Source organism: Mchenga conophoros, linkage group LG1 (assembly GCF_057382185.1).
Source record: "Mchenga conophoros isolate Kocher_MC1m ecotype Shallow Benthic linkage group LG1, M_conophoros_male_GT1.1, whole genome shotgun sequence".
Taxonomy (NCBI): domain Eukaryota; kingdom Metazoa; phylum Chordata; class Actinopteri; order Cichliformes; family Cichlidae; genus Mchenga; species Mchenga conophoros.
This window is the reverse complement of record NC_140526.1, coordinates 13,131,234-13,152,878: the sequence shown is the minus strand read 5'-3', so window position 1 is coordinate 13,152,878 and position 21,645 is coordinate 13,131,234. Positions and strand designations below refer to the sequence as shown.

Here is a 21,645-nt window from a genome sequence, read left to right as displayed (position 1 = left end):
GGTAAAAGTTCCACTAATAAGCAACTCTTGTTTTCAGTTTAATGAATGATGTAAACAAGGCCTCAGACATGGCCTTACTGTAAGCTTCCTTCCTGTACCATGGCCCTGCACATGGAAATGTCTCTGTAAGCATGTGTCCTGCATTTATTACCTCCAAACAAGACTGCTTATTTCCAATCACTGAAGGAGGACTCGTGTAATCTATTTATGAATAAATATCATCTATTCTTGACAACTGGGAGCTAGTCTGGCTACAAGTTCAATTCTGAAGTCACAGAAGCAGTAAATAAAAGCATTTAGTGTGAAATTCAGTGAACAGTGCAACCCAGATCAGCACCATGTGGAGTTTTTCATTGCATCCCTGCTTGAAAACAGTAAAGTGTGGTCAATCCTCTCTCATTCTCACACATGCACACACACACCTTATTTTACCAGCTTCAGGTGATAATGATGCTGTCACTACTGGTGAGATTCACAGCATTCATGTGTACAGTATTTTGTAATAAAATGTCTATTTATTATGTTTACTTTACAAATGAGAAAACAAAGGAAATTAACACATAACAGGCATTTCCAAAAGCACTTTCACTGACAGAGAGACTCAGTGCAGAAATGACATTTACATCACATAAACCTTACATAAAATAATAAACCATGAATTTTTCGAATTGGACTCTTATGTTAAAGAAAATCCAAATAAACTCCAAATATCAAAATAAACCAGTCTACACACTGACCTACTGTAACTTGTGGCAATATATGACATTAAGTTTCTCTGTCACTAGTTGTGTCAAAACTGGTTGTGATCATGGAAGTGTACCTGTCAACAACAATAGATGAACAGTTGGTTAGTCGTTACCCTGCCAAATAAACATGACAAACATGATAAATCTGTCAGAGTAAAAGGTTTCAGAGGAGAAAATGGATATTTGAAGACACTAAAAACAGTCAGGAGGCACTAATAGAACGCAGGTCTACATGTGCCAGAGAGCAGCCACACAAGCTTTAAACTGAGCTTGTATGACTACTCTCTGAATACTGCCCATGGAAAAGAAAAACAATTAAGGTCTTGCAGCGGCAGCACCCTGCTGTGTGCATGCTTCTTTGCAAGTCTGACAGTTTTAAGAAACACTGGGTAGAATAAGTGAAAGAAGAAGAAAAAAAAAAAAAAAGGCAGCCATATGAGGAAAATGTGTCTGACATCCACCAAGGACACAATTGCAAACACAGGAGTGGGTTCAAAACAGGCTTATCCTGGAGTTAAGACTTCATGTCGTTTGAGAAGTTGAGCTCATTCAGTCTTCATGAAACTGAAGCATCGACTTACAATAGGTTGGAGAAAAGAATACATTTGTTTCCTACACTTTACTGAATAAGATTAATGCAAAGATTTAGTGAGACAATCATGTGGCAGACATCCAGTGTGCAGTATAATGTCTGGATGGGGAAAAATTAACAGTAAAACTGAGAAGAGCCAAGCTGCTTTAAACTGACAACAGCAACTTAAAACAACACATTAAACAGTGCAACACAGCATGTTGAGTCAAAGTGGATACAACAGTAGAAGACCACATCCAGTTCCATTCCAAATTTCAGTTGGCATGAAAGTTTTAACTGGAACAAATCTAAATATTATAAGGTGTAAAATGAGAGGAAGCACAAGATAATCCCTTTGTTTAAATCTAATGTAGCTATAAATGTGTATTTTGTGAGCAGTGAGGAAGAAAATTCTGCTACTTTGCTAATGATCCTGCATTGCCTCACTGCAACATGTCTAAGAATATGACTCACAATTTGATATGATTCATTTCACTGCTTCAGGTGTGTTACTTTGCTTTAGTATAAGAATAGTAATGTATTTAAAGCTCTAGTGAGATACAGAATGAAGATGCTATATTGGAAGACTTGTCTAGTTAGAAGTTGATAGGCTGAAAATCCAGATTGTTACCAAACTGTGTCCCTGCTACCTTGATGAACCGAACCAAGACCGGCTGGTCTTCAATTTAGTCAGAAAAGACGTGAAGGCGTCCCGACGCATTTCCACCCAGCAAGGCATTCCTTGTAGGATGGAAAGCAGTGACAGAGAGGACTGTGCTGAGATTCTCACTGTCCATGAAGGAATGTTGGAGTTGACCGCTTTCATGGAACACCTGCACCCTCCTAGGCTTCATCATGCTCCCCACCACGAAGCAGTCTTCCAGTTTGGGGTCCCACGCAGCTGATAGTTTGGTCAGCCAGCGACCTGTTTGCATGTCATGTCTGCCAATTTAGATTGAGAAGGCATGTTGAAAGTACACAGTTATTAACACAGAGATGACTTAAAAGAACAGGAAAAGTTTAAAGTTCAATTTAGTGGATGTACCTGATGGTTGTCAGCAAGGGAGATTTAGTAGTCAGTGTAGATGTGTCATATATCCTGTTAAAATAAATAAAGAAAAAAGGACATTGTATTGGAACTGAAAAAAATTAAGCATATACAGCATGTCAGTGATCCATCAGCTTCACCTTATATTGTTATCCATACAGGAAGTAAGAACCCTGTTTCCAGTACAAGGGGAGAAATAAGCACTGGATATGCTTAAAGAGTGGCCATGCAGCTGGGACACTGCCTGGCTTTTGGTCTTCTTCAGATTTCGACTGTCATAAATACTAACTACCCTGCCAAAAAAAACCCACACACACACACACAAAAAAACAAACAAAAAAAAACAAAGCATACACTTAAAATTTAAAGACAGATTCACATAAGAGATGTGTAAACATTATAAAAAATTTAAAAAGCCCATACTTGCTTTCAGCCACCACAAAGTACTGCTTCTGTAAAGGGTGGACGTTAACACAACGCAATGTCTTGGGGTCCAGTGTGTGGAGGGATTCATGGGAGTTTCTGCAGATGAAATAACATACTTATAAAAATGTTTGAGTGCAACATTAAAGTTGTTTAAAAGAAAAGAAAATGTACTACTTTCATTACTTTAAGACTATGTCATTATCTCACCCTGGGGTGCGCCTGTCAACAATGGCAACCTCTCCATACCAGTTCCCGACCACTAGTGTCGAACAGTCATGTGACATGAAGTCAAACGTTTTCAGGCCATCTTCAATATCATACACCTAGAAAACGGACAACCTTTTTTATTCGTGGATCACAACGTAACCAGATTGAACTAAACTAATGAAGGTATCTTACATCATCAAAAACAGCCTTCTCTACGTCCATGCAGCGAAGGGATCCATCGTAGCTGAGGCTCAGCAGTTGTGTGGGATGAGACTTGGAGAATGCCATGCAGCCCACTGGACGGGTGTGGGGCTCAAAGAGCAGGACACCATCCTCACCCCAGTCACCACCCTAGAAGAGCATACACATGCAGTAAATCAGTGGTTGGAATTCATTTAAAATAAATAAAGATTTTCAGAGCGAAAAAACCCAAAAAACAAACCTGAATTCAAACATGAAGCAGGCCAATTAGCCTGAGGAGAACACTTGTGAATTTTTGCAGCCTGACATGAAGCTTTACTGTTGAGACACTTTCTACCATCTAGTGGTCAAGAACTAATGCATAGTTAAGGCAAAGAAAACTCACCAACTTCCAGAGTCCCACTTTCCCCCACTTGTCGCCCGCAGCCAGCAACAGGCTGCTGGTGCAGGGGTGGAAGGTTGCAGAGAAGATGCGATCCTTCACCACTTTGGCCACTTTGTCCTCATTTACCGTCATATTCTTCAGAGACGAACGGTACCTGTGTTCAGACATCAGTGCACTTGTTTGTTCATCTGTTTCTCAGGTTCTTCCAAAACATCTGACCCTCAGTACATCAAGAGTCACTTTTTGTAAACTGTGCAGTAATCTTACATCCAAATAAAAATATTAAATCTTACCCTTTTAGGTCAAGCTGTATCTTTTTATCTACTTTTACATCCTGTGAAAAGAAAAGCATTTTCATGACTTCCCAATCGAATAAGAACAGTTACTACAGTGGATATGCATAAGAAATTATGCTTGTGGCTAATATGGGCAGTATAAAGTATTCACATTTAAGTAGGAAAGAAGGGGGGCAACATGTTAAACTGAGTGAGATTGTAAATAAATATTGTATAGGAAAAAAAAGGGAAAATATCATAGAAAGCTGACTCTTACCTCAGAACAGAGCTCAAGAAGTTGTGGAGGCAGCTTGCTTCCTTCTTCCACATTCACTGGATCCATGGGCAAAGGGCCAGAGGGCTTCTTTGCTGGTGAAGACTTGAAAGCAAGTAAACAACTATAATGAGTAACATACCCAGAGAGGAAGAACGAGAAAAAAAAAAAAAGCTAAAGACACTTAAGATGCAGCAGTGGAGCTGTGTGAACTGACACATTACAGATGCATTATTAGACTATATGTTGGCACCTGTTCATAAATAAGTGTCCCTCTCGGTTCAGGAGGAAGCTCCAGGATCTCTGCTTCTTTTTTTTGGAGTCGCAGTGATTTGCGAGGTGGCACGACTTCTTTTACAGCAGCATGTGCCCTGCAATCAAAGAAATTTAACATTACAGGAGGCCCAAAAAGATATGTTTCCTATTTTAACATGACACAGGGTCAGGATGAATTCAAACCGTTTTTCCAAACATAAAACTTTCATAAAAGTTACTTTTTTCTTGTACCTAAGGACGTTGAGTTGACAAGTCTAGTCTTATTTCCTGAGCTTCAAAAAGTTCAGTCTCAAAAACAAATACAAAGTATATTATAGGAGCACTGTGATGTTCCACAGAATGGGAGGGGAAAAACCATGTTGTTCTCATAATTTCTGCACCACTGTGGTTTTCCACAGTATCACGATGCCTGATTACTCCGACTGTACCGTGTGAGACCTCTCTGTGATGGCTTTGGTCGAGTCAGCTGCTTGAACTCCTCAGTGGCCTTTAAACAAAAGAAAACAATAATTGATACTCTGATAATCCAGACAAATGACAGAATCACAGATATGGTCCTTTTCATAAGGATTTATTTCTCACTCAGTCTACCTGGGTTAATCACACCAGTAAATATGGCTTGTAGCTGGTCTAAATATCTACTGTTGCTGGTCGAATTTAAACTTTATGTTGATGGTGCTGATAGTGATAGGTTTAGGTCCATGAAAGATTTGCAATGCAGATGATAAAGGGCAGATTTAGTCAATAATATACCTGGAATAAGTTGATAGAAGACAGAAAAGCTTGGTTCTGTCTGATGTTCTCCAGGCGCTCCAGTTCATAGGCAGAAAGTCTCCCATACCCTTCCTGTTACACAAAGATACAGCACTGACACACTGCAAGAAAATTGCCGATTTCAAGTCATTAGAAGTTCCTTAAACTACCATGAGCTGGATGACTGAGAACCTGCACAGACACCTTTCTGTCAGTCACAAAGTCGAATTCAAACTGTGCCAAGTTTCCATACTCACAGGTGCATGCTCCACGTCACTGTTTTCAGCATCCTCCTCATCTTTTGGTTGCTTATTCTGACTACCATTTTCAGCGACAGCTTTTGTTTTCTATCAAGAAATTACGACAGAATTAACAAATCGTCAAGTTTTAAAATGACTGTTCGACCCCATCACTGTGAACGAGCTCTCACCCTTTTTTTCTTGGGAGTTTCATGTTCGGGAGAGTACTGGAGGCGCTTAGGTGCAAAACCGTTTCTAGATGATCGTCGCACTGTCGCCTCGAGATTCTCAGGGGTCATTTCCTACAAGGTGTCCCTCGTTAACATTTTAGTCAGAGACATTAAGGCACTCATTCAACTTTCTCACCGAAGATTTAGCGAACTCACAACACACCTCCACTTAAAACTGTGCTTCTTGATGCTAATGCTATGAGGTCGCTGCCTAAAACAGGGAGGATAAGTTTAAAAACAGGAAACCACATTAAAACAAAACTACTGTACCTTCACAAGCACAACAGCTTCGCGCTTTGTTCGGAGAGTCGCCATTTTGGTTCATTTACGACGACAGGTACGAGTATTTGTTTGAGAGAAGCGAGACGTGAGCACCTCACAAGTGACAACTATTACGGTCATGATAATTACAAGGGGGCGCAATTGGCGCCACATGCCGCAAATGTTTTGTAACTGGTCCTCCCCTTCTGTTGTGAAACAGAATCCTGGCACCTGATTGGTTTATATTTTTACGTCACGAGAAGAAAGGTTTAGGTCCCTCCCGCCAACAACCAAGCTGGCCTCAGCTTCTGCTGGGATGATGTCGCCATCTTATGGCAGGATAGGGGAATAGCAGTGAGAGGAAAGTCATGGTTATTTATTCACAAATTGGTTAACGTTTAACAAACAAACTGCCAACGTTTGTCAGTGGATAAAACAGAAAATCTATATATATATGAGAGAAACACACATTACATTAACTTTTTTATTTGCAAAGTATACAGAAATAGATTAAATAGATAATCAAAAACCTAAAATATGATTAATTGTCCTGATTTTGGGCCTCATAAGATTCTCAACAAATGTTCTATAATCAACAATGGTGCATAAAAATAAATGCTGCTGTAAAATCAACATGTAATCTTTATTTGTTTAGTTTGGCATGTAATTTGCAAAGGCCTGCAGGGTCTTGAGTTGAAATATGTGGCCTGTATTGTTTCCATGGAGCACTCAAAATTTTAATGTCTCAGTTTTAATAAAAAAAAACATAATAAGGTGTTTAGAAATTAAACTTCCAGAAAACATGTTAGAAACCCTAAGTTGACATCAGGCCTTTAGGCTGAATAAAATACATTTCGATACACACATGCTCAAGAGTTTCCACTTTGTTGCCCTTTTATTCAGATGCTTAAGGTAGCGGGTAAGAAGAGCAGGCAGCCAGTCCACACATGTTTTTTCCACGCTCAATCAAAAAATATCTGATGAAATAAAAAGGAGAGATATCAGCAATTCTTGCAAGCTGTTACAAGTCATAAAGCTCGGATACACACAGACTATATTTACCCATCCTTTCCCCAGGCTGTGCCCCAAGAGTTCTTCACAATCCAATACGGCACGTCGTTCTTCTCAGTGCCATACCCCACCGCCAGGACTGCATGATTCACTTTGTCTGTTGTGTTCTTACACTGGGTGCTAAATAGACAAAACTAGATCAATAGAGCACATGTCTTTTGAAGGTTGAGTGGGCAGATTGTCTCTTTCAATATTATATTACAGCCTACATTTGCAAAATATGTGGTGTAGCTGACTTATATGCATAACATATAAAATATTTTAATCTTTTCAAGCTAGTACTATGACAGTCATCATAGAGACACTTCTTTATACACAGTCCCCCATTTGTAGTTTTCAGAGGCTTAAAAACAATTGTTTTATACTTCTTTGCAAATGATGTTATCCAAATAGTAAAAATATGTTGTTTGTCTGTCTAAATTAGTGTATAAGTAACAGAAACAAAGTGGGGCTAGTATATTCTGGTCTGCTCTTAAAATCCCAGACCAGCTCTACTTCTTGAATAGTAGTATGTGCATAAGCGCTTGTTGAGTTATCAAGGTCCTGATCTCACCTGGAGTAAACACCTTCTTTGTAGTGCTTAAAATCAGCTGTAACGTCAAAGCCAAAGGTGACAGGGTTGAGCCGGGCCACTGCATCGACCATGGCCTTTTCATCATACTGTGAATGGGCATACACAAATTATAACATGTACCTGAGCAGGTCGATGTATGAGGAGTTCCCTATTTACTATAAAACAGTTGCTTTTTTTAATAGTACAAATTAAACTTCCAGAAAACATGCTTCAGACAAACTGCTTCAGATTATTTAAAACAGTTACTCTATTTCCCCCAACAAGTAACAACAAAGACACATTTTACTGTATTGATCTGTTATTTTGTTAACCAGCATATGCAAAGGCACATTTATTGTACAATTTCATCCACAGTGCAATTTTATTTGTTCACACACTCACACTCGTTATATTGACAACATCTCGGACAAACGCAGCTGCAAGTGAAGGCTCAAAATGGCATTTTCCCTCCTAAAACAGGAAAGATTAAACTTTTTTTATTGTATATTTTATCATATGTAAAATATAAATAAATGAAGATTTTACTCTCAAAAATAATACAAAGGCTTTGTAGGGATAATCCTCCTCTCTCATGAGACCTTTGCTGTATTTGATGTACTCGAATGCCTGACTGGGGAGCCCACTGCAATAAACCACACAGCTTTTGATTGGTTGAAATTCTATACTTACATTATTATGCTGTTTCTATAACATAAAATGTCCCACATGTTATAGTTACAGGCCAGACAAACATGATTCCTACCCAAAGCATCCATAGTTGCTAAAATTTCTGGAACAGTCCAGCAGCTGCTGCTCCGACTAAAACAGAGATAAATAAAGAGCGTTCATCATATATACTCAGAAACAGTGGATACTTTTCTTCTGCCAGCTATATTTGTGTATAATACTAAACTCTTACCAATTGTATTAGTTTCCCAGTAGCAATAGCATTCACTGACTCCAGACAGCCAGTGGTGGAGAAGGTCCAACAGCTGCCACAAAAACCCTAAAGATACAAACACGACACAACTCAAGCAACTGATAATGCAGTTATGTTAAAGAGGCACTTCACAAATATTTAAATGCTTACCATGATAATTTTTGGTGCTGTAAAATGTAAATGAAAACAGAAGGAACCATCTGTAAATCAAACTCTCTATTTGGAATATTTAATAATATCATATATTACAGAATATATTCTCTCAGAGGTTGTAACTGAGGTATGTTGTTTAAAAAAATTTGCACATGTAGAAAACATATATCTTTATTTGTTTCTCACTTATCACTTTAGTCATGAAATGTGTCCCATCACATGTTTCTCATAGAATATAACTGTAAAAATGAAAGTCAAAAAAGGGTAAATATTATAACTTACATGCAATAACTTAAATGCAAAGTTGTTTATGTTGAAGCAAAAAGAAATGTCGAAATTTTTTTCCTCTCCTTTCATTACATAAAAAAATCTGACACTGTGTATTTGTTCGGAAAGGTGCTACATGTTTAAGGTTTAGCAAAATATTTCTGGAGATTAAACACAAGACATAATGTTTTTAGTAAAGCATGGTTTGTGCTTCAATGCAACTCAAAGAAAGCATGATAAAATACAGGCTTTGTACGACTTTGTAAATATTGTACTTTGCACAATATTTCTTTAACAAAAGGAGAATATGGCTATAAAGGCTTTAAGAGCTATAGAACGTATCAGGATACCTGATTCTTCACAGGAGTCACAAAGTCGCCCTTCATCCTCCAGTCTACAAACTCAGGATAAGGACCTGTCCTTTTGACATGACTGCCTTTAGTGACTGAGCAAGTCTAAAAGATGCGAAAAATCAAACGATTTTAAAGGAAATAAAAGACAAACTCTGTACATAAGCACCTGTTGTGTGAAGCGTTATAAAATTAGGTAATTTACCGAAGGTTGCGTGAAAAGGTAGAATTTCTTGAATTCCTCAAATGTCATGTCTGAGAATTGGTTCAGACCCACTAGATTAAAACATGAAGAGCAGGGTGAGAACTGGATGATAATTTTTATAACATTCTATAGCAGTAAATTTTATTTATTTTATTTATTTGTTCTTCATTCTTTGAGGAACATTTGCAGCATTTTGTTGAATCTATGGCAACAAGAACGAATGTTGTTCTGAAGGCCAAAGGAGATCCAACCTGGTACTAGTAAAGTGTACCCAATAAAATATCCAGTGAGTGTATATTGCGTATTTTAAGGCAGAAATTGGAGCAGAACTATACTGTACTTGTGAAGGAGTGATTCCCAGCATTGTGCTGATCAACTGTCCTCTTATTTTGAGTGAACACATGGAGTCTGTGGTGATATTCCTCAGTGCCATAAACTTTGTTGTGCTGCACAAAACCCCCACATAAAAACAGACATAATGAAACAAAGGAAAGAAAATTTTAACTATGTTTAACTATATACAACCCCCCCCCCCCCCCCCCCCCCCCCAAAAGCATCAGAATATAAAGGTCAAAATCTCATTAGTTTAAAAATGCACATACCTCTGAAATCCACTGCTTGAAAGCATATTCTTCTAATGGGAAAGAAAAATTTTAGTGGATTAAGTAACACATAAAATGGACCTGTTATGCTTTTCTTGATTTCTAACAGACAAAGGCTGTTGGAAATATTAACATCAGAGGTGTATGTACAAGTAACCCTTATGAGCCAAAAGCTTAGGCTTTATCCTCATCTCAACACTCTTCTAATCTTACATGAACATCATTCAAATCATTAGCATCATTGGATCTGTATGATCTCTGTGTTAGCGAGAGCAGAAATCCCTAATATGATCATCTCAGGCAAATATCTCTGGCCCCACCCAGCTGCTGTTTAAAAAAAACCCCTGTCTAAAAAAAAAAGGTTTTAGAGGATCAACTACTTACTGGGCTACACTGAGGACCAGCAGGAAAACTACAATCTGAATCATGCACAACTACCCAAGTAGAATTAAAATCTGGTTACCAAGTACTATGCCTAAGTACAAATTTTAAGCACGTTATCCATTCCTCATGAACACATCAGCAAACTGTCGTTTTCATTCGACAGCTGTAATTTCACATAAATTGAGCACAAAACATTTAGAGTGCTCATATGAAATATGCTTTCATAAACCTTTTAGAAAAATGGAAAATAGTATTAGCTTCATCTCTTCAGTGAAAAGTAGCAAAATTAAACTTATCCCACAAAAAATGGAGACGTTGGTTTCTGCATGACTGCTTTTACAGTATGTTACTGATCATTTTGTTAACAGGATCCAAGGACTGTTAACAAAATGCTTCACCCTTTTCTCTGCCTTTTCAATTTCAAGCAACTGAATTTCAATTCTAGCAACTGCTGCTGCTGAAAGAAATGTCAAGTTTTAAAATAAACAACAATAAACTGCTGAGAACCTGGCAAACACTTACCTTTGACTGAAATTAAAGGTGATAAATGGACGAAGCTAAAAATGGCAGTAATAAACCACACAACAGTCAGAGCCATACTCTCCACAGCAGATTACAGCAAGCTTTAAGGGCATCACATGACTTGACTTATTTTTATGACTGCTTAAGAGCCCCTACTACTGAAACCCCCCTTTGAATTTCCCCCAGCAAAGCAACAGTCGTAAAGGTTATGGTCCAGTGCACCCAGTTCAGAACATAGTGTTAAAACAAACAGTGCAGCCTGTGAGACACTTCTCCCCCTGAGAAAGAATAGATTTATTAACAAGAGGTAATCAGGAAAGAATACACTTTTATACAAAACTGGAAATACTACTCAAGCTTTTGAAATAGACTGAAAGATAATTCTCATATCACTGGGTATTGCTCACTGCAAACATTTGATGTGCCTGTTAGAGAGTAAAGATTCATGTGCAAGGGTGGGGTTTAAATACAGTACACATACGGTTCTAGGTATAGATTCCATTTGAACACGTCAAAGTGGTACATGCCTGCCACTTAAGCTTTAGATGTTTTTCTATACAAAGCCTGTAAAAAATACATATAAATATTTCAAGAAGAAGCACAATATTACTACTGTATAGTTCCTGCTAACACATTGGAATAGACAGGATACAGAATGTGTTACACTTATAAGTTGTTTTCAACATTTGTTTTAAAGTATCATACACAGAAAAGTTATTACAGAGTTGAACGATCATAAGGATAACACATTTCGAGGGATATGTTTTTTTTTTTAACACATTGCACGTTAGGAAATGCATCAGACTGCCTGTACACAGTACTGTACACAGTAAATATTTCTGCTTTATCGGCAAATCGTAGAACAAAATAGTTTACATACTTTTGTGGAATATAATCCATTTCATGATTAAGGCAAAACCATAATGCACTGGCCAAAGAGGATTAACCATAACAACTATGCTATCACTGTCTGAGTGTAAAAGCTGGGAATTTAACTTCCTGAAGTGGCTCAATCTTGGTTACATCTGCTACATACATTGCCTGGTGCTTATACTGTATATACATCATGTTGCCCACCAGGGGAATTATGTGATAGTAAGCAAAGCATAAAAACCCATCTCTCCAAACAAAGAAACAAACAAGCTTATCAGCGAATCGGCAGGTGTCAGGTTGACTCCAGCACTTTCAAATCTCTTGTTACTCTGCGGCTACATAAAAACATCAGAGCACATGATTCAGCTTCATCCGCTGCAGCGGTCTCACTTTTCCTCCCTCTCTAAGGTGGGACAAGATGGACTGAAAGAGGAAAAATGTTATCCAGATTTGATAGTCTGATGGTTTTAATCATTAAGATTTTCATAAGATCAAATCCTATTTTTGATATTATTACTTGCCTGAATTTTGTTGCAGTAGCATTTTAATATATTTACATTCAGCAAGTCCCTCGTGATCATTGCAAATATTGTTATCAGCCTTGTTCAGTTCAAATCAAACAATAAAATCCTCAAGAATCACACAGATTTATATGGAAACTTGTTTAAAAATAACTCCAGTTGTGTTCGGTTCTCTCTTGATTTGGGGGAGTTAATCTTTATGTGGTAAATGTCAACGTTTCTTGCGAATGAGAACCATTTGGTGGTGCACGTTCCCTTTAGGATATGGCTAAACGAATTTAAAAAATAACTTAATGTTAACATGATATTTAAGACAATAAATAACATATAAATACTCTGTAACTATAGAAATAAACCTCTCTGGACTTACACTCAGTCTCTAATAACGAATATACACGAGTCCGTGGGGAGTATATACTAAAAGGGCACTGCCTACTCTGTCTAATACAAATAATAGTAAATATACATTTTGATATATTGTTTATGTACACTCAATATGAAAGCAGAGTGAGAGAGATCATCTTCATGATGAAGTTTTGGGCTCGATTCTCAGGGATGCTTCATACAGGCTCTCCTCATCCAGCACATTACTGCGGTCGAGCAAGTACTTTGTCACCTAAAAAAAATAATAATAATAAGGAAGACACAGAGAGGGCGGGTTATTCACAGTTTATCCAAGGTTTCCTTTTCTTTACACATTTTTCTTTACACATTTAAAGCAGGAAATGTTGTGTGAGAGCGAGTTCTTTTAAAACAATAGCTGCACTGGTCAGAAAGTACGCTGGTTACTGTGGCACAAATCCAGGCTATAGTCACTTTCTATTATAAATGTTGCATTCTTAGGATTCACTAAAATGTGTCTGCAAGTGTACAGGTTTCACCAATTTTCATCGTTTTATCTTATTTTCAGTTGAAAGGCACGTGTAAGATGGCCAAATCAGATCGGACTCATCATGATAGTAGATGGTACGCACAGCTGCCCACAGAGCAAGAAGATGACTGCTGTTTGAACAGTTTGGAAAAACATGCAGTCATGAGGCTTTGTCTGAATTGGTGTAGTAATGATTACACAGAACATTGGCTGGAACATCAGCTCGTTGAAAGGAAGAAAGTTTCTAGTTTTGATAAGTTTTTTTCAACTTGACACATTAATTAAAAGGCAAAAAAAATTAAATAAGACCAAAGGAAAACTTTCTGACTATGAATAAACTTCGGCTAATCCGAAAGTTGCAGAATTTCAGCAAAGCTGCTCATAGATCATTGCCTGAAAGTCCAGTTTGTCTTTCTTGCACTCGTGTTTCTCTAAAACTAGCTGGATCTTGAGAAAATAGTGATCCTTCAACTTGATTTCCATATCAGTCAAGAAGTAATAAAAAACTTGTTGCACAACTTGTTTCCACTCAGCGTTCTCCCTCAGACTCCTCCTGAAGTTACAGCAATACTCTCAGTTGACAGTCTCACCTTAGGGCATGACTTCACACTGCACAACCATGTGAATAAAAAAAAAAAGGTCTCATCACCAGTGATGGTTCTCCACACAAAATTTGAGTTAGACTGAAACAGGACTTCCAGGAAACGATCTAAAAACAGCAGCAGAGCTAAAGGCACAGAAGCATTGTACGAAGAAAATGGTCTGGCAACAGCCAGTTCCTAGAACGTTTTGAGCACGCCTCATAGAGCAATACTTGACAAATCCAGACAAGAAATAGAAAGCTGCAAAACAATGAAAATGAACAGTAACTTCACCTTTGGTTGATAATCAATCTTGTAAGCTGTTTGCTGAAATTGTCGTATCTCTCTGATAATGTGAGATATCTGCAGAAAATGACAGAAAATCACATAAAAGTCAAACGTGTCCAACCATGAAGAATAAATAGATGAATCACACGCATGTGAAAAACACCTTACACAACAGCACAAGGTTAAAGTTAGATGTTCTGTACCATTCTCATCTTGGAGAAGTTGACAAGGTTGTCTTCAGTGTAGTTGGGTGTTCCCTCCTCAATGAAGGCCAAGTCAGTCAGGTACATTCCCAGGTAGGGGACACATGGGGGGTCACAGCTGAAGACACCAGGCAGGTCAGAGAGCCAGTTAACACAAAACGTTTTTAAAAAAGTAAAAAGTTGGTTTACTTACTTCTTCAGAGCTTCTCTCAGGTTTTTGAATCTGCCTTCTGATGACACCAGCTTCTGTAACTTGTCAATCACAGTCTTTGTCTAGAACATAGATCAAGGGAAAAATGTTACTGTCACAAACTCGAAATTTAATCGGAATCTTTATTAACTGGAGAAGACAATGACAGGATTGTTTGAAATTACCATTAGTAGACTCTCTTAGAGCATCCTGACTTTCATTCATTTTGTTCAACTTAAAAAAAAGTCCTTGTTTCATCAAGGCAACATACTGAAGCTGCTAGAAATGCTGATTGCATTCATGAACTGTGTACATGTTAAGTATCGATCTATGCATCTCTGACTAATTAGGACGTTTTATTTTATTTATGGTAAATGGCTTGTGTCAGCTTGGTCGAGCGACCATGGAGGAAGACATCCAACGCAAGAACCAAAGAGTCAAGATGACCTTTCAGGAGTATGCAAACTGTCATTCAAAACACCTTCCACATCACCATCCTACAGCCTTTTTGACCGAATGGAACAGACAGATTTAAATAACCTCACAGAATATTCCACTAATTGGACTGAACCATTCTGCTTTTACACTCAGGACTCTAGAAGATACCACTAGTTTAAAACATTTACAACTCGCCCCACATAAAAAAAACCCCACCAATAATCAAATTATGATAAATAAATGAATAAATAAATTGCCATGCCCTATACTCGTGCCTTACTCTCCTTCTCCAACCAATAATTGTTATTCCCAGGGCACAATTTTCCCCCCTCACAACACTGGAACCAGGAAGCAGCAGACTTGTGACGTTCTAGCTGACGACTATCATTTATACTCGCTAACATGCATATTATTTAACCAACAGAATTTGTGTGCCTGTGTACTTCAATGTACTATAAGCATGACAATTGGAAATATAACAAGAGAAAATGTCAGTTAAAATATTTATTCTATGGAGGTAATCACAGCTTTTTTCTTACCTTTTTCTGTGTAAGTACTTTTTATCTAACAGTCATACACATTCATACTCTGATGGATGCATGGGAGAGCAACTTGGGGTTAATATCTTGCCCAAGGATATTTGGTACGCCGACCAATAATCAAATTATGAATAAATAAATGAATAAATAAGCAGCCAGGGATCGTACCACCAACCTTCCAATTAATAGATGACCTGCTCACCCTCCAGAGGCACACCAATTATGAAAGGTCATATGAAAAATTTCTAATACCTGCTTGGAAACTTTGAGCCAGGTCTTCTTGAGGCGAAAGATGGAGCTGCGATTGAGAGACGATGTGATCTCCAGCACAGCATTGTAGTTGTGGAGGCAGCGGCCGATGTCGGCCACTGCCACCCATTTCTCAATCACGGCCACCCGCATGTTGACATCATCCCATTGCAGGATCTCTGTGGCAATCTTGTTACTGATCTAGCAAGAAAAGAAACAAATACCCATTGATAATATCCACAAATGTTCCGTATCTTGCCCTAAGATATCTATCTAAATATCTTTAGATTAATACTTACATCATTAAAATGCTTGGTAGTTGTCATTATGTATGGAGTTCTCTCATTCTTGTCGTTCTTCATCCAGCCCTGACCGAAGAACTCCCTGTACAAAACAAAATGTTTACACAGAATGAACAAACACATCACGCGAAAAGATATTTCAACATTTCACGTGTGTCCTTCTCTCTATCCTCCCACTCTAACCTCTACAATTTTTATCTGTTTACCTTTGTTTGTGTTCTTGTATACACACCTGAGTGTGTGACTGTATGCGTGTGCACTGTATGTGTGTGCACTGTATGTCTGTGTACTTACTCATATGGGATGGCCTTGAAGACCAGGTGATCCAGCAGTGTGAGTTGCTCAGCTATCTCCAAGGCTGAATGGCTCTCGAATGGTTCAGTCTTAGAGTCCTCCATGGCCTGACCACAACAACAAGCAGAAAAAAGCATTACCACAACTAAAGTATAGAAAAAGAAGGGTTTTATTCTGAAAAGGCTTTTTTTGTGGTCTTTTCTCACCATTTGTGTGATCTCTTCGAGGGTGACCTGGTTGTCTCCAGGATCCTCCTGGGTTAGAGTTCTACACCAAAGAAGACATAACTGTTATATGATCTTTGATACATGTTTTTTTCCAAACAATTCTATAACATTGATATAAAAACCCCACTTAAGGAGCTATTAATTTCTCGTTTTTATTCCTTTTTAGTTTGGCTTCATAATATTTTGCACAAATACTTTATAGGGACAGGTGTTTTAGATAGCTCCTGTTTTGTGATGTTGCACCCATTTAAAAGTCTAGTCTGTGTTTCACAGAGGAACAGATAATACTTCTGGGGCTGACGCTCAGTAAAACAAAGTTGAAAATTTAGGCCGAGTTCTGGGCTGATGGATTGTGTCTCCGGTTCCTGTTGTTACTACAGAAAACAAGTTTTTGTCTTGACAAATCCACTTGCAGAAAGCTTTTTTTTCCACTGGGTGCTCACAAACAGTTGTGTCATACATGACTGTAAGAGCAATCAAGCAATGATAACGGAAAACCAACCTGATAATGTTGGCAGCTGCCTTTCTTTCCTGTGTAAGCAGCTCTGGGTCATGCATCACCTCCTCCAGGAAGCCAATTACTCGCATCTTCAACTCTGTGTTCAGCTCAAAGTCCTGAGGATCCACAAATGAACAACCACAGTGTCATTACTGAAGTGTTATGAGCTTTTTTGTTGTTGTTTTTTTATCCTGTGAGGGCACAGAAAGACAGAACCAAACAAGAAAAAGAAAAAAGAAAGAAAAGGGGACTGCACCTGCGAATGTTTGGAGACCCAGTGACGCAGCACATTCAGGACTCGGTTTGTGGCAGCTCTTCTGATAACAAACTCTTTGTCCCCATTTCTCTGGTCTGTAGGGAAACCTGGAATAAAAAGTGAACTCCTAAAGCACAAACTTGTGTTATATACCATCAATATTTTATGATCTTTCTTTTAAAATCACCAGGGGGCTCCTATTATTGTCTGACTTGTCTGGGTGCACCCTAGTGAGGAAGACACTACCTTGATTATATTGATTAACTGATCTCTGTTAAATCTAAACAATATCTAAACACAAGCATGGATTTATAATCCAGTATGGCTAGATTACTAGATTAGAGACTGTTTCAATGAGTAGGCTCCAGCAGATCATCAGCAGAGAACAAAGGAAGCTTCCAGGTAGCCAACAGGCGTCGCTAGGAGTAAACAGAGGTAGTAGCTCTGTAACTGACCTGTGCTGGCAAGGGACATACGACGATACTTCTCCTTGGTTGGTGTGCCTTCATTGGCACCAGCGGTAGCAATGGCAAAGGCTGAGGCAGCAGAAAGAGCACTCCTGTTGTTGTCCAGCTCCCGGCAAGATGACACCACCATGCCATTGTTGAAGGAAAACAGAGAAAACTCTGCAGACAAGAACGCAAATGAATTTAATTTGAAATCATACTTAGATCAATATTGACATAAAAGAGTTGAAGGGCACCTCCTTTGGAAGACAACCATTACAAAAACACTTTCAGTTTACCTTTCTGAGCTTCTTAAAGATTAGGCTGAAAGGTAATTTGTTTATGCTGTACACACAGTACCGCATGTGCATAATCAAACTAAGTTGTTGACCATCGGAGGGCAACAGAGAGCTAAAACAGACGCAGCACAATGCATCATGCAGCTTGTTGCAGTTACATTGTACACTCCACTGTGTCTGCCTCTCTGCCTCCTTCCTTCACTCCCTCCCTTCCTCCCTGCCCTCCCCCATTCAGCCGGGGGCGGTATAGAAGAACACGCACATCGTTGCCAAGGTACAAGGTTTCCTTCCACCTACTCACACGAGGCACTGGCTTCCCTTGTATCCAGCACCGTGGGAAGAGAACACACTGGGAATGAATTGCGCCTGACTACCTATGGGGTGGATGCTCCTTCCCTGTGTTCTACGGGGAGGGCCACGAGGCTGTGGGTGGTTTTTACCAAGACCTTATTTGGCAATTGCTACGCTTATCATTTCCAGAAAAAAAAGTTTGATATAAATCCGCTGTGGCTATATTTATTTACCTGCTCGTCTCATCTCCGCCTTTAAACACGTCTCACACAACTTGACTGCTGGGTGGTAAAAATATTTCATGCTGACTTTGATTCTGACTTCACATTTTTAAACATTGACAAACCCAAACTATGAAATGGGAAGCAATAATGAAAGCTATTTTAACATTTTGTAACATTTCAACAGTTTCATATCGGTGACACAAGCCAAGAAGAAGCAAAGTTAAGCATTTCATAAGCATTAAAGAAATTATTTTACACACATTTTTCACTGATAGATGAGGAGATTAATTCCACTCTCGTATTCTCTCTACAAAAAATTTTGAAGCTACAGCCAGTGACTTTTAGTTCATTGCAGAATGAGTACAGGCATAGAAACAACAAAAACCTGCCTAAGTGTTGTTTCAAAATTCATGAATTGATAACATCTTCTCACGTTCTTGTGTTTGGCTATTTCTTGGCAGGCATGTAACTCTTTTTTGCAAAGATTACAAAAAGAAGATTAATGTTAAGTTTACGCACTGTCTCAGCTAAGCCAACCAGCTTCTGGCTATAGCTTTGTTTTTCTTCTGATGAAAATACAAGAGTCAAAACTTTTACATGTTAGAAATGAAGTGCATTTCCATTTTTAGCCCTCCTGACTCTTAAAAAGTCAGGAAATATAACGTCTAATCTGAAACCTGGCCTGTATTACTTCTACTATGTCTCCAGTGCAATTACACTAGGCAAATCCTCCTTTGATTCCATTTTTGTACATTTTATGGAGGATGAAGCATATGAACAGTAGGCCTGTGGATTTTTTTTTCTACTGACATTATGCATTATTATTGATTTTATTTTATCCCTTTTTTTGCCAAGACACTCCACTGTCAGTAACACTATCCAGTAAACTGCTCAAATTTGCCAGCTCGTACAATCTTGCCAGCTCATTTGTCTTTTTAACTGGTGGGTGTGAATATAAAAGTAGATCACCAGACACTCTTCAACAAGCCTCGGACATGCAAGCTTAAACAGCTTCAGCAAGATTTGCAACACAATTAAATTACTCTACCAGAGTTTTTTGCCTTGACGTTCTTGGGCGTTGATGGTGACTTAGGAGGAGACATTTCTGCTTCTGCGTCGTCACTCTGACTTGGGTCTTCATCGCACTCCTCTCTTACAGACAGATCTGAACAGACAGAGTAACTCACCATTGGGGAAAAAAAGCAACACAGAAGAAGACTGCTAGAAATTTACAGTCATAGGAAGCAGTTCACCCCAAAATAGACTTTGTTTAGGCTGGAGTTTATTAGGAGATACTGCTCATACAGATGTTTGCACTCTTTTAAATATAATGGGACCAGTTGCATCTTTTTTTGTGGTGCCCTAAGTGCCAAAAGACCATCAACATTTGACAAAAAAATAAATACAAAAATGAATCACAGGTGATATGGGGTAAACTGTCCCTTTAAGTTTTACAAAACTTGGCTGATCTTTTACTGTTATGTCACAAAGGATAAGGTTTTAAATAGGCTTTTTAAAAAAAAAAAAAAATTTTTTTTCTACAATACTCCCTTGGACAGAGGCTCTGACCTTGCTTGTTGGCAACAGACTCTTCAGCTTTGCCTTCAGCTTTGGATTCTCCCTCATCAGGGATTTTGCTGGCCATGGTGCTAGAGATGTAGAGCTTGTTGATGTCGAGGGTGGTCTTACTGAAGGGTGACATGGTGGAGTGCATGCTTGCATAGCCATTGGGAGAACAGCTGAGTGCAGCCAAGTCCAGGGCTTTGCCACCCGTGATGATGGGGATGTTGAGTGAAAGTTTGCGGCGGCGGTTGGGAGAGGATGACTTGGTGATGGAGAGTGGAGGAGGAGAGGAGAACTTGCGGCTGGCACGTGGCGATGTGGGTGGCTCGCCGTAGAGGAGTTTACTGTTCTGACTGCTGGCAAAGAAAAGCTCCAAAGAGCTACAGGAGAGGAAAGGGTGAAAGAGAAGAGAAAAAGGAGGCACGTGTGAAAAATGAGGGGTAAAAAGAACATTTTTCACAGCTAAAGAGTAACTTTTTTGAATTTGTGGAGGGGAAAATTCCCACAATCTGACTAGGAACTATAGGAAAGAGGAGAAATGTTAATAAGGGGGGAATGCATGGTGCACTCTGTGTCTGTACACAGAAGCAGTAAGGGAACGCGTTAACCAGAAGGCTCTTTGGGAGCTCCTGACTCTTTTATTTAAGCTACATTGTTTAAGACAGCATCCTCCTTGCACTGAGAGCCACCCCCTCTGAAGGCCTATAAATAGCATGTCAAGTGACAGTGTGGGAGGCACGGGTGCTGCCAACAGCAACCAGCCCAGGGGAGGCCCACAGAGGCATGGAGAGAGAGAGAAAGCCAGATAGTGGGGAAAGTTGGAGAAAGAGATAGAGGTACACCGCAAAAAAAAAAAAAAAAAATAGCAGTGGCAAAAACAGAGATACAGAGAGGGAGGGGGTGAGTCGAGCAACATAGTGGATATGGATTCCACCACAGCAAAGGCTGGTGGCTGAGAGTGGGCGAATGGGAAGCCTCCAGCCCTGTATGGTGTTAGCTGCAGCCATGTTGTGTCTCCTTGCCTAAAATTATAAGAAAAATAAAAGCAGTAATTTAAAGAGATGAGCAAGGAGCATAGATTGGAATGATGAAGGCTGGGAGCATTAAGACAGGAGAGGGGCAGAAGTACAAAAACAGGAGGCAGGAAGAAAATAAAGGCATAAGGCAGAGTCGAGATTCAAGAGAGGAAAGCAAGTAAAGCAGGATAGAAGAAAAACAAGAGAAGATATTTAAGTAAGAGATTAGAGAGGAGTGTGACAAAAAGGAAGAAGGACGAGGAGAGTAGGGTCTGGGTGCAAAACACCACCATCAATATTTAATACCGTAGAGCCGCTGCAGATGATGGGAGAAAGGGAGAGAGGGAGGGAGAAGACGAGGAGAGAACGAGAGGGTGGGGTCCTGCAGCAGAGTAAAGGGTTGCTATGGTGACAGCGCAGCGAAGAGAGGGATGGTCAGACTTCTGGAAAGAAAGATAAAAGTGAGAGAATGTGAAAAAAAAGGGCAGGAAAAAGAAGAGGAGGAGTCAGGAGGAGGTGGGTGGACGCAGGACTCA

The 21,645-nt window shown here is 39.1% G+C and overlaps 3 protein-coding genes across 4 annotated transcripts in view; all 3 read right to left on the bottom strand.

Moving 5' to 3' along the window:
• Positions 1 to 495: 495 nt before the first annotated feature.
• wdr76 (WD repeat domain 76) lies at positions 496 to 6,133 on the bottom strand. 2 transcript variants are annotated; one of them, XM_085265449.1, is made up of 15 exons: positions 5,902 to 6,130; positions 5,593 to 5,703; positions 5,420 to 5,509; positions 5,163 to 5,255; positions 4,838 to 4,896; positions 4,387 to 4,504; positions 4,137 to 4,238; positions 3,878 to 3,918; positions 3,585 to 3,738; positions 3,191 to 3,349; positions 2,999 to 3,114; positions 2,789 to 2,887; positions 2,506 to 2,658; positions 2,363 to 2,416; positions 496 to 2,259 (listed from the first exon to the last, which is right to left on the bottom strand). In XM_085265449.1, exons 1-15 carry the CDS (start codon positions 5,944 to 5,946, stop codon positions 2,004 to 2,006), a joined length of 1,650 nt encoding a protein of 549 aa, XP_085121575.1. In that variant the 5' UTR covers positions 5,947 to 6,130; the 3' UTR covers positions 496 to 2,003. The 2 variants fall into 2 exon arrangements, with proteins under 2 accessions (XP_085121575.1, XP_085121656.1); XM_085265530.1 differs by lacking the exon at positions 2,506 to 2,658 and having other exon boundaries at positions 5,902 to 6,133.
• A 256-nt stretch (positions 6,134 to 6,389) lies between these two features.
• Positions 6,390 to 11,028, bottom strand: LOC146583052 (pro-cathepsin H-like). Its single transcript, XM_085265641.1, has 12 exons — positions 10,940 to 11,028; positions 10,034 to 10,065; positions 9,772 to 9,877; positions 9,432 to 9,502; positions 9,227 to 9,331; positions 8,436 to 8,522; positions 8,280 to 8,335; positions 8,078 to 8,159; positions 7,919 to 7,987; positions 7,517 to 7,623; positions 6,955 to 7,083; positions 6,390 to 6,869 (listed from the first exon to the last, which is right to left on the bottom strand). Exons 1-12 carry the CDS (start codon positions 11,013 to 11,015, stop codon positions 6,800 to 6,802), a joined length of 990 nt encoding a protein of 329 aa, XP_085121767.1. The 5' UTR covers positions 11,016 to 11,028; the 3' UTR covers positions 6,390 to 6,799.
• A 181-nt stretch (positions 11,029 to 11,209) lies between these two features.
• Positions 11,210 to 21,645, bottom strand: part of LOC146583051 (ras-specific guanine nucleotide-releasing factor 1-like) — a 31,487-nt gene continuing 21,051 nt past the window's right edge. The window contains exons 15-27 of the mRNA XM_085265225.1: positions 20,100 to 20,473; positions 19,579 to 19,695; positions 17,726 to 17,896; positions 17,271 to 17,377; positions 17,018 to 17,130; positions 16,495 to 16,555; positions 16,289 to 16,395; positions 15,992 to 16,076; positions 15,696 to 15,893; positions 14,470 to 14,549; positions 14,277 to 14,394; positions 14,080 to 14,148; positions 11,210 to 12,949 (exon numbers count right to left, since the gene is read on the bottom strand). Coding sequence (XP_085121351.1) covers positions 12,857 to 12,949; positions 14,080 to 14,148; positions 14,277 to 14,394; positions 14,470 to 14,549; positions 15,696 to 15,893; positions 15,992 to 16,076; positions 16,289 to 16,395; positions 16,495 to 16,555; positions 17,018 to 17,130; positions 17,271 to 17,377; positions 17,726 to 17,896; positions 19,579 to 19,695; positions 20,100 to 20,473 — 1,693 coding nt within the window. The 3' untranslated portion in view covers positions 11,210 to 12,856. The remainder of the gene's footprint in view (positions 12,950 to 14,079; positions 14,149 to 14,276; positions 14,395 to 14,469; positions 14,550 to 15,695; positions 15,894 to 15,991; positions 16,077 to 16,288; positions 16,396 to 16,494; positions 16,556 to 17,017; positions 17,131 to 17,270; positions 17,378 to 17,725; positions 17,897 to 19,578; positions 19,696 to 20,099; positions 20,474 to 21,645) is intronic.